Source organism: Heterocephalus glaber, unplaced genomic scaffold (genome assembly GCF_053883595.1).
Source record: "Heterocephalus glaber isolate CG9 unplaced genomic scaffold, H.glaber_assembly_v1.0 deba00001461, whole genome shotgun sequence".
Classification (NCBI taxonomy): Eukaryota; Metazoa; Chordata; class Mammalia; order Rodentia; family Bathyergidae; genus Heterocephalus; species Heterocephalus glaber.
In genome coordinates this window covers 27632200-27646391 of record NW_028258308.1, presented here as the reverse complement: position 1 = coordinate 27646391, position 14192 = coordinate 27632200, and the positions used below count along the sequence as shown (strand labels likewise).

At 32.7% G+C, this 14192-nt stretch overlaps 1 protein-coding gene across 9 annotated transcripts in view; it reads right to left on the bottom strand.

Moving 5' to 3' along the window:
* The window catches only part of Sgcz (sarcoglycan zeta), a 994036-nt gene that overhangs the window by 105749 nt on the left and 874095 nt on the right, over positions 1 to 14192 (bottom strand). For all 9 annotated transcript variants that reach the window (XM_087217210.1, XM_087217208.1, XM_087217206.1 and 6 more), the window contains one exon: positions 84 to 171. In XM_087217210.1, coding sequence (XP_087073336.1) covers positions 84 to 171 — 88 coding nt within the window. The remainder of the gene's footprint in view (positions 1 to 83; positions 172 to 14192) is intronic.

The following is a 14192-nucleotide window of genomic DNA, read 5'->3' as shown; positions in this document are numbered from 1 at the left end:
TTCTTTTACTTTTTCAAATGTATGCAACCACAGTTTCAAAGGGAGAAAGATGATATGAGAACTCTTTATCCCAAAACACTCACCCACTGTCAGCTGTCCCGTGAGCTGCCCCATGTGATTTCTTGCATTCACTGTTACATTCCTGTCAGACTGTAAGACCAGTGGACTATCCTGGGAAACGTATAAAATAAATAAATCAAATAGAGCATATAACTATTGTCAAACATATAAAATTATACTGTATTTTAGGGTATTATCAAAGCTTTATAAAAGAATTAGGTAATTGTTTTAACATTCCAAACATCTGTTGAACAATGTTAAAAAGTGAGTGCCTCAGAGTAATTATTTGGCACAATAAAAATGTTCTAATTTTCATAAATGCATGTGAACTATTCAACACAAGCATGTCCAACTTTACTGATTTTGATAAGCCAAAAGTATAGACTCTGACTCCTCCCCTCTCCTAATGATATATGTGTCTGCCTGAACAGGTATCCCAAATCCAATTCCAATGGAGCAGTCCCTTTTAAAGTTTAATTTGAAGCTTTCAGATCTCAGTTTAAATGACACCTCAAAATTGCCTCTTCTGGTTACTGTAACTACAGATTCACTCAGTCTTCCCACTCGGTCTCTACTCATTTTATTCAAAGGACATACCACAGGGCTGATTTATTTACTCATATTGTGTTTATTTGGGTGTTTTGTTTACCTGGTTTTCTTTTTTAACTTGATTATGTCCATGAAGGGAAATTCACATAACACAGACCATAGCAGTCCATACTATTTATTGTACTATTGTAGGACAACATTTGGTAAGTATTCAAGTTGTTAAAAGCAAGTAATTGATAATACTTCCTTCATCTATCTTGTGTGGAAATACTCTGTGCATCATGGAATGTGTTATATAAGGAGGTAGGTAGAACATAAAATGTTTTCCTGTACCTTCTCTTTTAAATTATATAATTCTGTTAGATGTTGAATTATATCTCTAATTTATAATTAAACAGTAAAATAGTTCACTAATGGACAATATTAACACTTAGACACCTTCAGGATAGCCTTTTTCCATTACTGGCTTTAGAAAAGTAAGTTACAACCAACCATATTTTCATTTTTATGATTTAAAATATAAGTAGGTTGATTATTTACAAACTCTACCCAATAATTCAAGAAAAAATCTGAGCACTCATTTTGTAGCTTTCTCCAGATCGAAGCATTATGTAATCAAAACATTATCAATCCACATGTTTCTTGTTTTCTAGACAGTGAAATTTTGTGAAAATCTTTACCAAAAGGATTCTTTTTTTTTTTTTTTAACCTGGGATCCAACTCAGGTCCTTGCGCTTGTCAGGCAGGCAGTGGAACCACTGAGCTAAATCCCTGGCCCCAACCAAAAGTATTCTTGTAATTGCAGTAGTATACGACTTCTACAGTGATGTCGTTATACAATTTTTTAATATAAGCTGTATAAAAACTCTTTCCAAATTAGAATTCAGAATTTGTGATTTGTATTTCCATAGAAAGACTACATTTTTTTCAGAAGGATTTTTTGGGCCCTTCTGACTAGATGCAAAGAGCTACGCAAAGAGAAATACAAGAACACACACACACACACCACGTTTTATTTTAAAAGTTCATTTTGCTAGTGTGTATAAACTAAGACTTGATAGGACTTGATGCTTGAAAGTAATTTTCCATAGTTTGAAAAATGTACTTATTCTTTAGAAACAGAATTTTGTGAAACTTACAATAGTTTCCTTATCAAAGCTTAGTTATTTCTACTTTAAGCATTTTGTTTCTGTATTTTTAAAATATCATTTTCCATAGGTGTACCTATGCTTCAGACACTCATCTTTGAAAATGTCTAAAGGATTTTAAACTAATTTTATCATTACTTTTAAGTGAGATGCTCAAATTCTATTTACAGACTAAGGATTAGTGGCAAACATCTGTCCTAACACTGTTAGGTCGCTGTTATCTCTGATTATAACACAAAGAGGATGTTTTGCAGAGGTGCACAAGCACTATTACATTCAACGTTGGTAAAATTCAAACTATTTAAAAAAGTTTTGAATTAAATAAAATTAATTTGAATATAAGAAATAAGATCTACATAGCAACTTGTAGTGCAAAAATTGTGAAAAATATATATTGGTTGAAGGTTCATTTATGTACTTTCAGTATTTTATGATATAAGATATATAATTGTTTAGTTTTTTAAACAAGTGATATATTTTCATTTAAAATACTACACATATTAAACATAAATTTCTGTGACTTTAATAGAAGAGAATCAACATTGTTATATCTGTAATTTCTGGAATATCCAATTTATTAAAGAAATGATTGCTTTATTAAATATGTTAAGATAAAAGAAAAGGCAATTTGAAAAACAATAGGTATTTTATCTAATTTAATGGAAAAATAGACTATGTTTGAATTGAAAGCTTAATCCCTCTGCATCTTTGTCTAGAACATAGCAATTCATATCTAACCATAGGGATCTTACTGAAGTTTTATTCCCGTTATTCTTCACTTCTCTCTTTATTAGCCCACTAAATTTTCTATCAGAAGTAAAATTTTATATACAGATTAAAATTTTACTATGATAGCAATTGCAATCTCTTTGCTTACTGAAACTAAAAACACAGAGCTATCAGAGGTAATAAGCAATTCTCTTTACTGTATTCAAGTGAGCAAAATTATATTATTATCCTACACTGATTTGTTAAAATGTGATCAACTGAACTGAACCAAAACTAAGTAACTATTCTGGATAAACAAAATAAATGCACATAAGAGCATCATTTTCACCAATAAACCACATAACCTTTTTTTGCATTATATATCAGCACAGGGACATCATTGGACATTAGAACCATTAATCATACATAGTTTCAACACATGACATTTTATAGAAAATTTAATCAGTACTGATTAAAATGCATATATCTGATAAAATATGTATGATGAAAATGATGGCCGCTCTTTCAGGTATCTAATTACAATATAGTTATAAGCAGTTTCTGAGACTGGTACCAAACATTTTTTAATTGAGAATCTTCCACCTCTCCAAAATAGTTGACATGTAAAAAATATTTTCCCTAAATAAAGACCTGAAAACTCATTATGTTTTTTTCTCATGTTTATTTCTCCAATTCCTTCAGTGTGAGAAAATAATTTCCACTAGTATATTTTTTCTTTCTATTTTCTTTATATTCCTTATTTATAGGATTTTAAATTTTATTTATGCATGTCAAAACTTAGAAAGCTAGTATCTAGTTCCAAATATTAAAATATACATGGTAGTATCCCTCCTGTAATTTATATTTGCTGAGAGCATAAAGGGTGGAAAATTATTTGGTAGTTTTTTTATGGAGTAGGAATATGGTTATAAATTCCATAATGGTAAGTAAGTAGTTGGCATGTTATTCTGTACAATATACCACTATAAATATTAAGATTTTTTTGAGAAAGTGAAACTTCATTTTAGCCTCAAATACTATATCTTTCTTCCAAATCAAGAAATCTACCGTATCAAAAATAAAGTATTTCACACATTTCTGGAGCTGAGCAGCACCTCGACTTCACTTATGGAAGACACAGCTGCCTCTTCTGCCACTTCTGAACAAGCCAGGTAGGAGACTCAGTGAGAAAGGCCAGGCATGATTAGGTGAGTCTCTCATGGTCTTTTATACACACATTCCTCATCTTGAGGCCCTGGTTATAACTTTGTTAATGGTTATAGAGAAATCATGAAATGAGTTCTCAATACTTTTGTGATAGTTTGTGTATGTGACAAAGTAAAATTATTCATTTATTCATATTTCTATTGTCTTCACCTTTCTTTATCATAAATATGAATTGTGTATCTTTAATGTATCCAGTCCTCTGCTATCTGCTGCATGGCAAAGGGAAAGAAAAAAAGTCTTCTGACAGGGAATTCATAATCTGGACCCCCATAGGGACAATAAAAAAGGACAGTTAAATAAATTATCTAACTAGCAATAAGCTCTTGTATTAGAGATGTTTCTAACAACATATTGATTATACTGATAAGAATTATGTACTGTAAGTATATAGCAATTCAGCTGCAGAAGAGAACCACTCTTCAGATTCAGATAATCCCTATAACATTGTAGCAGATATAGCATTAAGAAGATGAGAATTATTTGTGCATTATCAATATCAGCCAGTGTCATAAATACATGTATGAAATCATCTACTCAAGAAGATTTAAAAAATAGCCTATGAAGAATTAAGATCTGAAAGTACTTGTAAGGCAGGTATTGGCCCCTGACTCTTTGAGTTTAAGTCCTTCATCTATCAAATACTAGCTGCTTAACTTGGTTAGCCGCTCCACATATCTGTTCCACAGCTTGTTCTGCAAAGTAGAGTGATAAGACAGAATTTGTGGACTTATTATATAAATTATTCTATCAGAAATGTTTGTGTTATGATCTGTTATGAAGATTAAATGAGAGAATATCCTGAAAATGCATAGACCAGAGCCTAACTTGTCTTGAAGGCACTGTTAGTCCTTGCTTATATAATCCATTCCTGATTATTGCTATGGTACTTTCCTAATAATATTTCTAGACAGTCTCAGTCCTGTTCTACATATGAAGAAATGCAGAGTTTAAGCTACTTTCTCCAAATCACCCAACTAACAAATGACAGAGACACTATTACAACCCATGAATTAGTGTGTATAATCTGCACTGACAACCATTATCAAGGTCATTTAATTTAACAGTTTCTAAAATACAAACCCAAATCTGAAGATGAATAGACAACTAAATTGAACAGAATATGTTTTAAAATTTAAATATGTCAGTCTCTAAAAATATCTTTGATATATACATTGTCTAAGAGTATAAGATTCAATTCTGTATTACTATCATTCAGATTTTGATAGTATAGTGTGGTTTGTGTTGTTTCATTTTGTTTCCTCACCTTTGGGAGGAGGACTGTCATAGACAATATCCTACACTGTCTCCTGCCCACACACTTTAGAAGTTATCACCTGTACAGATGTCCTCACTTGCTACCCTGAAAAATGTGGTCAATAGTCCATTTTCAGTGTGGGTATTGTGGATTTACTATGTCATACCTAAATTTAAAGTTTTATTAAATAACTTTTCTCACAAATACAAATTATTCAATTTTTAATACTTACAATATCCTCACATCCTGTAATTTTCCTCACTATCCAATCAGCTACATCAGAATTGTTTTCTTAAATAAACTTGTTCTCACTTTCCAAGGCCCATTCTGCAATGGAATAGAAACTCATATCACAATAACCATTTCCTCCTCACATTGTTTGTGCTTCTAGCATTATTTTTCTAAAATACTTTCAAATGAAAATATTGGCATGATTGAATTAAAACAAAATATTTGTTGATTCCTCATTCCTGGCTTGGACAAATTTCACATTTGTAACATAAAATTTATTTACAATATGATCCAGTTTTATATCTACATTCGACATCACTTTCTTTTTTTTATTCCTTAAATTCTTTTATTGGTAAATTTTAGGTATACAATAAATTTAAATTTATCATTGGGTAATTGTACCTTTACATGATATAGCTTGGTTCTTATTTTTCCCCATTTCCTGTCCTCCCTTCACCCCCTCCACCAATTCTATTTGCAAGGGTTACAAACATTTCCCATCTTTCCCAAATATAGACAGACTTCTTGTATTTCTTCTGAACTTCTGTTTCCTGTGCCGGAAATTCACATCTACTCATTATTTGGTAAAATCACAGTCACTTTTCAAGTCCTCACTCAAAGTTTTTTTTACCCTATGAAGCTTCCTTATCTCTCCACAGTTAAAATTCAGCTCCATAACTCCCTTCCTTGAAATAGTTAGGGTTGCTATCTATTGCAGTACTAGTCACAGGCTTTCTGTCTTATTTGGTCTGTGTATTCACATCCTTGTATTCTCCATTGGACTGGACTATCCTGAAAACATAGTATGCTGTCCTTCCCTTTTATCCACCAAGACTTTTAAAAGTATAGATTGAGTCATGCTTCACACAAACTAGTTGATGGTCACTAAATATATGTTGACTGAGTGAACTGAACCGAGCACATTTGCAAATAATGTTCCTGAGATCTGTATTTGTGATCAGGTCACACAGAAGCCAGGAATCAAGTTTTCTTTCTCTTTTCTTTACTTTTTTTTTTCTTTTTTGCCAAAAGCAAGGATTCTAAAAAGCTCTTTATGTGGAATGAATCATATCACATCATGACTTGATTTATATTCATCATCTCTTATGCCCAAGGCAGCCAGTTCATTCCTTTCCTTTAGGTATTTGACCCACTTAAAACTGGCAAAAGAGGTACTTTTAAAATTTCTTTTTTAATGAAAGATCACTTGAAATTTCATTTTTGTCAGAGTGTAAATCATTAAATTATTGAAATTTTTATCTTAAAAGTGGAAGTATTGTTCACAAAAAGGAATATATCTAGAGCTGTTCATCTGAGTTCTTCAAATTCTAGGTTCCCATTTTCTTCTGAAAATGAATTAGTGCAAGAAAGAGTATTTATTCAAATCAATTCTTTGTGCATTTCTATCCCAATGCTCTTATTGATAATTTCTCACTTTACTTCATTTTCAGTTTTATATTGCCCAGTCGGGGAGACCACTGTTAAGAATATCTTCTAGGAATGTTCTCCAACTTTTGTTCATCTTTCTGGCTTCTGTCTGCCTCTTCAACATCATATATTAAGCACAGTAGTCTACACATGGTTCTCTTGAGGTCTTGTTTATCTTATTTACTACTGATAAATATGTATCTAGGATGATTTACCAGAAAGCAGTTTTACCGGCAGCATTCATTTATGGGGAGTAAATATCTTATTCCTAAAATTGTGCAAAAGGTTTAAAACTTCTTTTATAATAAAAGGCTAGTTTACTTCTGAAGATTGAACTCTAAGACCTTGGGAAAAGCAGTGGGTGAGGTATGTGAAAGACTTGCAAAATTCTGAAATTACTGACTTCCATGATCTTAACATATGACTTAGGGATGATGATGATAACATAAGAGAAGGAGAGGAAGAGGAAGAGGAAGAAGAAGCAGAAGGAGAAGGAGAGGGAGAAGGAGAAGAAGGAGATGAGGAAGAAGAGGAAGAAGAAGGAGGAGGATGAGGACAAGGAGGACGAAGAGAACTCTGTGTGTTTCCGTGTGTGAATGAAAGAGAGATGGAGAGAAAAAGAAAACCTTAGACGTGTATGTGTGAGTAGACTTCACACCCCGCCCCACCCCAGGTTGCATACTGGGGATCAGACTCAGGACCTTGCGCTTACAAGGCAGGAGAGGCACCACTGAGCTAAATCCCAAGCCCTAGACTTCACTTTTTAATAAGTGTAATGAATGAAGACGTATTAAAAAACCCCTCAATTATATTTGTTCTCTTTCATCTTCTAGAAATTGGTACTGCAAAAATGAAATGTGTGTAAATTTAAACTTTAAAAGTGTCCACACCCTTAAACAAGAAAATGAACTTTCTCAAATAAGATAAATGCACTTTCCAAGAAATCTTTAATTGGGGTAGGGAAAAAGGCAGAGAAAATACCTTCAGGATTGTTTTTCCTTGCACATATTTTCATGTTAATTTTTCTCCTACTTGAAAAAAAAACTCCTCTTTTTCACTGACAATTTAGATGGCTTATTAAAAATTTCAAACATATAACATTAAGACAAAATTTTAGCTGAATGTTTGTGTGCATCTATGTTCCAACTTAAGGAGCAAATAAAATGAAAAATACTTAATAAAATAATAAAATTGAATTATACAATCAAATAAGTACAAAAAGGTTTTATCACTGGTGATGGTTAATTTTATGTGTCAATTTGACTGGGTCACAGGACTCCCAGATAGTTGATTAAATCTTATTCTGAGTGAGTTTTTGAGGGTAATTTGCAACAAAATTAATAATTAAATCAGTCAACTCAATAAAGGAAATCACCCTCCCTGATGTGGCTGGACCTCATTCAGTTCTCTGAAGCCTGAATAGATTAAAAAAATAGAGTGAAATATAATCATTTACTTCTTCCTATCCTTGAGCTAGGACATTTGTTTTTTGCTTTTAAACTTGGGCTAGAGCTTACATCATTGAATCTTCTGATTTTCAGTCTTTCAAACTTGCCATGGAATTTCCCCCTTTCCTGGGTCTCCAACTTGCTGACTCTAGATTCTGGGATTTTTTTTATGCTCCTTAATACAAACATTTTAGACAAATATTGTAATAAATGTCTTTATATATTGGTGCTATTTCTCTGGAGAACTCAGATTAATGCAGCATCCACATTAGTTACTAAAGAAATATGATGAAAATATGCACATTGAGAAACAAGCAGAGCTTGCAAGAAACAGATACTGTGATTTGTGTTTTATGCTAACCGTAATTTTCAATGCTTTCAAGCATTTTCCTAATTCTGGTTATGCATTACCTATATCTGATCAGATAACTCTGCAGAAAAAAAATCTAGATTTGTTCTTATTTTAACTTTCATAACCATTACTTTGAAGATATGGAGCAATGATTACCTTTTTCTTCCTCAACTAAATAAATGGAGGAGTAATGTATGCTTAGTGTTACTTCTTCAAACAACTGCATGAGCTTCAAAATTCTGATTTGTTTCATGTATTTAATATAGGTCAAGTTTTATACCTCCTTCCCTGAATATCTAATGGTGCCAAGATTTGGGGCCAGAAGAAAAATCAAGTTAATTATATTTCAGATTACCTAAATAGTAACTATATCATCTGTGGTCAGCAAACAGGCAGAATATGGCACACCAATCAACACATGACATGTTTAGAGAGTTTACATCAATGCTTAACAATCAATACAGTTTCATAGAAATCATCTAAAGAGCTTTCTAAATGTAATCCAGGAATAAGCTTAAGATTCTGGACTTGCAATAACCTGCCAAGTGTTTCCCATGGCTTTGTTCTGCTATGATCATGGATACTATGGGTCCAACTTTATCATTAAAATGTAAAATTAGAGATAGATATCTGAAAAAATCTCTGACAGGATGTTTTATATATGAAGTGTGGTTTGAATCCATTGATCAAGCATGGAATTTCAACTCTCTCAAAAAAGTAATTTTCATCTATCCCCAATGGTGAACATGCCAATCTTATGTTAAATCTAGAAATCTGTAAGTTAGGATATGTTCACTTTCAATTGCACAATTTTCATAGAAGATATGGCTTATGAAATTGTGTCCACTTTTTATTATTTATTATATTTTATTATTTATTGTAAAATACTTATAATTTTTAGTCTTTTTAAAAATTTAATTTTATTTGATACAAAAACAAAAATCATACATATTGATGGGGTGGCATATGTTGTTTTGACATATGTATGCACTGTGTAATGTTTAAATCAGTTTAAACATATTTATCTCCTCAATCATTTATCATCTCTGTGTTAATTTTCAAAATTATTTCTTTTCAGCCTTTTGAGTGTATAGTACATTATTATTGTCTACAGTCACACTCCTGATCACTACCAAGTCAGAACTTCCTTTCTCTTAGCTACTTATTACCCATTGATAGAACTTTCTTCATCTATTCTTTTCCCTTGCTCTCCCCACACTCTTGCAACTGTCATTTTCCTATCGACAATTCTAGGATCAATTTTTTTTTGTATTCCACATATGAATGAGAACATGCTGTACTTTTCTTTCTGTGCCTGGGTTATTTCACTTAACATAATGATCTCCACTTCTATCCACAAATTTCACTTTTATGCAAAACAGTACTGCATTATTTCTATATGGTCTGTTTTCTCTATACATTCATAAGTTGTGGTACACTTGGATTTCTTCCATTTCTTCCATTTCCCAAATTCTGTGAATATGGCTTCAGTGAACGTGGGCATGCAGATATCTTTCTGATATACTGATTTAATTTTCTTTGATATTAGTAGTATAGCCTGATCACATGATAATTCTATATTTAATTTTCAAATGCCCTTCCACACTGTTTTCTATGATGGTTGTACTGATTTACATTCCCACCAATATTGTGCAAGCATTCCCTTTTCTGCACATCCTCACTAGCACTTGTATTCTTTTTTTTTTTTTTTTTTTTTTTTTTGGTACCAGGGATCAAACTCAGGTCCTCGTGCTTGCACAGCAGGCAGCAAGACCACTGAGCTAAATCCCCGGCGCTAGCACTTATATTCTTAAAAACAGTAATTCCTTTTTTTTTTTTTTTTTTTTTTTGTACGTAGGTATGACTACACCAACTTGTAGTCAATGGATATGGACAGAAGTGATATAAGATGTTTGCGACCCTGGAGTACCTAACCCTGCAAAGTAATGTCATCTCTGTCTGAAGCATTGGAGTCTCATAGACTCACACATGGAGAGTTTCAGTCTCTAATTGTCTACATGTGTCCGAGTCTCCATCTAAACCAATATAGTGAGGTGATGGAGTGAGAGATAATTTTTGTGTCTGAATTAGTCTGTGAGATGCCACAATTGTTGTATAATTTGCCTACTGTTGTAGTCAGGGTTTGGGGAAGGGAATACATTTAATACAGAACACATAGTTTATAGGACTATTTTATGATATTTATCCAAAAAGTCTAATACAAAGGAGTGCAAGAGATTAGCCACACACTAGTGGCCCAAAGAATCCAGCTGAGGGCTTGGATCCCAGTAATGTCCCAAACAAGCCCAGCTAAAGGCTTAGAGTTCCAGGCACTGTCCTCCATGAGTCCAGCCAGTGGCCTATAGCCCACAGCAATGTTTCATGTTTGTCTGTATTGGGAATCTGCAGCTGGAAGGCCCAAAGGCCAGTGGTGGAAGCCCAAAAACCTGTGCCTTTGAGGTGAAGGATTTGTGCCACCAGGCTGAGGAATCTATACTGGAGCCAGAAAGTGACGCTCATGGTGAAGATCAGTGCTCCCCTGAGGAGAACAGCAACCATTTTCAGGGACAGTAAGGCCCTGACCTCCTCTTCCAATGAGAACAGTGAAGTTTCCTCAGGAAAACCATCAGCAGCAGCAAGCTTCTTGTATGAGACATTGCTGGGATCCAGGCCCTCAGCTGGATTCTTTGGGCCTCTAGTGTGTGGCTAATCTCTCACACTCCTTTGTGTTAGACTTTTTGGGTAAATATCATAAAATAATCTTATAAACTATGTGTCCTGTATTAAATATATTCCCTTGCACAAACCCTGACTACAACAAATTTGGCGATAAGGATGAAATGGCAAACAAGCATCACAGAGGAGAAACAACACGGTGTCCACAAGGTAGCAAAGGCAGCAACAGTTTAACAGCATCTTTCTGCTCCTTTTATTTTATTCAGACTACTTAGGGCAGGTAGAATTCACACCTGTAATCCTAGTCCCCTTGAGCCTAGCATTGCATCACGAATTGATTCCAGCTTCACACACTCTAGATCAAGCCTATGAGCACATGAGGCTTTAGGGGGACATCTAGACCCAAACCATAACATCTACTCTGTCCTGATAGAATACCCTCCATTCTTCTCCATAAGGACTTTAGGTTTCTAGTACTTCTTGTCACCCAAGAACTCTCACTACAGTGATTTTATAAGTCTTCCTTCCCTGTCTTATGTGTTCTCTGTATTCTTCTTTCTTTAATCGTGTTGACTTTTCTCATAATATTCACATACTTTCAAATCACATTAAGCTAGAGATTAGTCTGAAAGAATATATCCTAAGGTTATAATATCTAAAACTGTTTTTCTCTCAAGGATATTTAATCAAAATGTATCTGTTTTTAAATATATTTTAAGAAAATTTGGTACCGCTATTTTTTCAATTCTGACTGATTATATATACTAATTTAAAAAATTGCTTTCTTCTTATTCTACTATTTACTTCTCAATCATTTTAAATGTACATATATATGTATATATATATTATATATTATACATACAATTTAATTATCTGAAAATTCCAATTGTTGAAGTAATTGGGAGATCTAAACTAGCAGAACATTGTTTCTATTAAATTTCACTTATTGTATTCCATTTCCTTATAGTTTTCTTATTTATTTAAATTATCATTAATATGAAAGAATTCCCAGGATCCTGGATTAAGGAAGTGTTCTTCCAGAGATTGGTATTTGCTCATGTTAGGCATAGGAGGACAAAGTCTAAGAGAAACTCTGATAAAAATTTTCACATCCTGTTTTTATAAATAGCTTTTTGTTTTGTATTTATTTGGCCTTCAAATATTTCCATTATCTCTCACATATTTTGTCACTTGAATAAAACACATAGATCTTTTAATTTATGTCATGATTATATTGTATGTGGATCTTTATTTCATTATTTAGAGTTTATACAATTAATAGAAGTTAGACCCTCAGTAGTTACCATTCTTTACATAAACAATTAACTTATTGTTCTTTGAAAATAAACACAGCATATAGAGAAGAGAGTTGAGACGAAATAAATATAAAATAAACTTTGCTTTTTTAAGCATACGATGGTTAGTAAACTTGAAGTAAGAGTATAAGTTGGTACAAGAAGCATACATTTTATGTTCTTTCTAAAAATGTGAGCATATGCTTGTGTGTGTGTGTATGTGCACACGCACATATGTGCATGTGCAAAAGGGATTTTTACAATTTAATTTTTGTTTATAAAATGCCTGATCAGAGGTAGAATGAAACAACTGTGGCACACTGCTGTAAGATTAAGTTGAAGCCATAACATTTACTTAATCATTTACTTATCCATAATAAAAGTAGACTAGAACTAAATTTTTAAGAGAGACTAAAGGATTTTTACTATAAGAAAGCAATATTTTTCTATGCCTAAAAGCTGATTATTATTTTCAATTTTTTAAATGAAGGCAAAAGTTTAATAAATTTTTAATAAAAATAGTTATATATATTAAAACAAAGACAATTAGCACTTCCCAGAAACAATACACTAATGGGTATAAGATAGTAAATACTAATGTAAAAGGATTTTTCTATTGAATTATAGAAATAATGACATTGAAAAACCAATAAAAAATTTCCTACTTGGGAAATGATTGTAGGATGTTTTGAAGTCTTTTATCTACTATTTTTCCTTAATGTTCTGTTTTTCATTTTAAAAGATTGGCTAAGTATTTATCACTTTTATTTATTTGTTCAAAAGATCAACTCTTTGATTCATTGATTTGTTTGTATTGGCCTCTTAGTCTCCATTGCATCGATTTCTTCTCTGATCTTTATAATTTCCTTTCTTGTACGAGTTTTGGGTTTGTTATTCTCTTCTTTTTCTAGGAGCTTGAGGTTCTGCAATAGGATATTTATCTGAGTTCTCTCTATTTTCCTAATATGGGCACTCACTGCTATGAATTTCCCTCCTAGAACTGCTTTCATTGTGTCCCATAGATTCCTGTATGCTGCACTGGCATTATAATTTACTTGTAGAAACTGACTAATTACTTCTTTAATTTCCTCTGCGACCCATGGGTTGTTCAGGAGGGTGTTATTCAATTTCCAAGTGTTCGTGGGAATTTTGAGATTTCTTATGTTTATTGATCTCCACTTTTATTGCACTGTGGTATGATAATATACATGGGTAATTTCAATTCTTTTACATTTACTTAGATATGTCCTGTGAGCTAGCATGTGATCTATTTTGGAGAATGATCTGTGTGCAGCCAAAAACAATGTGTATTCTGATTTTGTGGGGTGAAACACTCTGTAAACATCTATTAAGTCCATTTGTTCAATAGCTTGGTTCAATTCTAGGATTTTGTTGGTTATTTTTTGTCTAGATGATCTGTCTATTTGTGAGAGTGGGGTATTGAGGTCCCCCACTACAATTGTATTAGTCCTTATTTGTTTTTTTATGTCCATTAATATTTGTTTCGCATAGTTGGGTGCATTAGTATTTGGTGCATATATATTTATGATTGTCATCTCTTCCTCCTGGACTGTTTGCTTCACAAGGATTTAGTGACCATCTTTGTCTCTCTTAATTAGTTTTGGTTTGAAATCTACTTTGGCTGCAAATAATATTTCTACCCCTGCTTTTTTCTGGGTTCCTGTGGTGTAGAGAACTATTTTCCATCCTTTTACTTTCAGTCTATGTATTTCTTTTTGAGTTAGGTATGTTTCTTGTATACAGCATATTGCTGGATTTTGTTTCTTAATCCATTCTGTCAGTCTATTTCTTGAA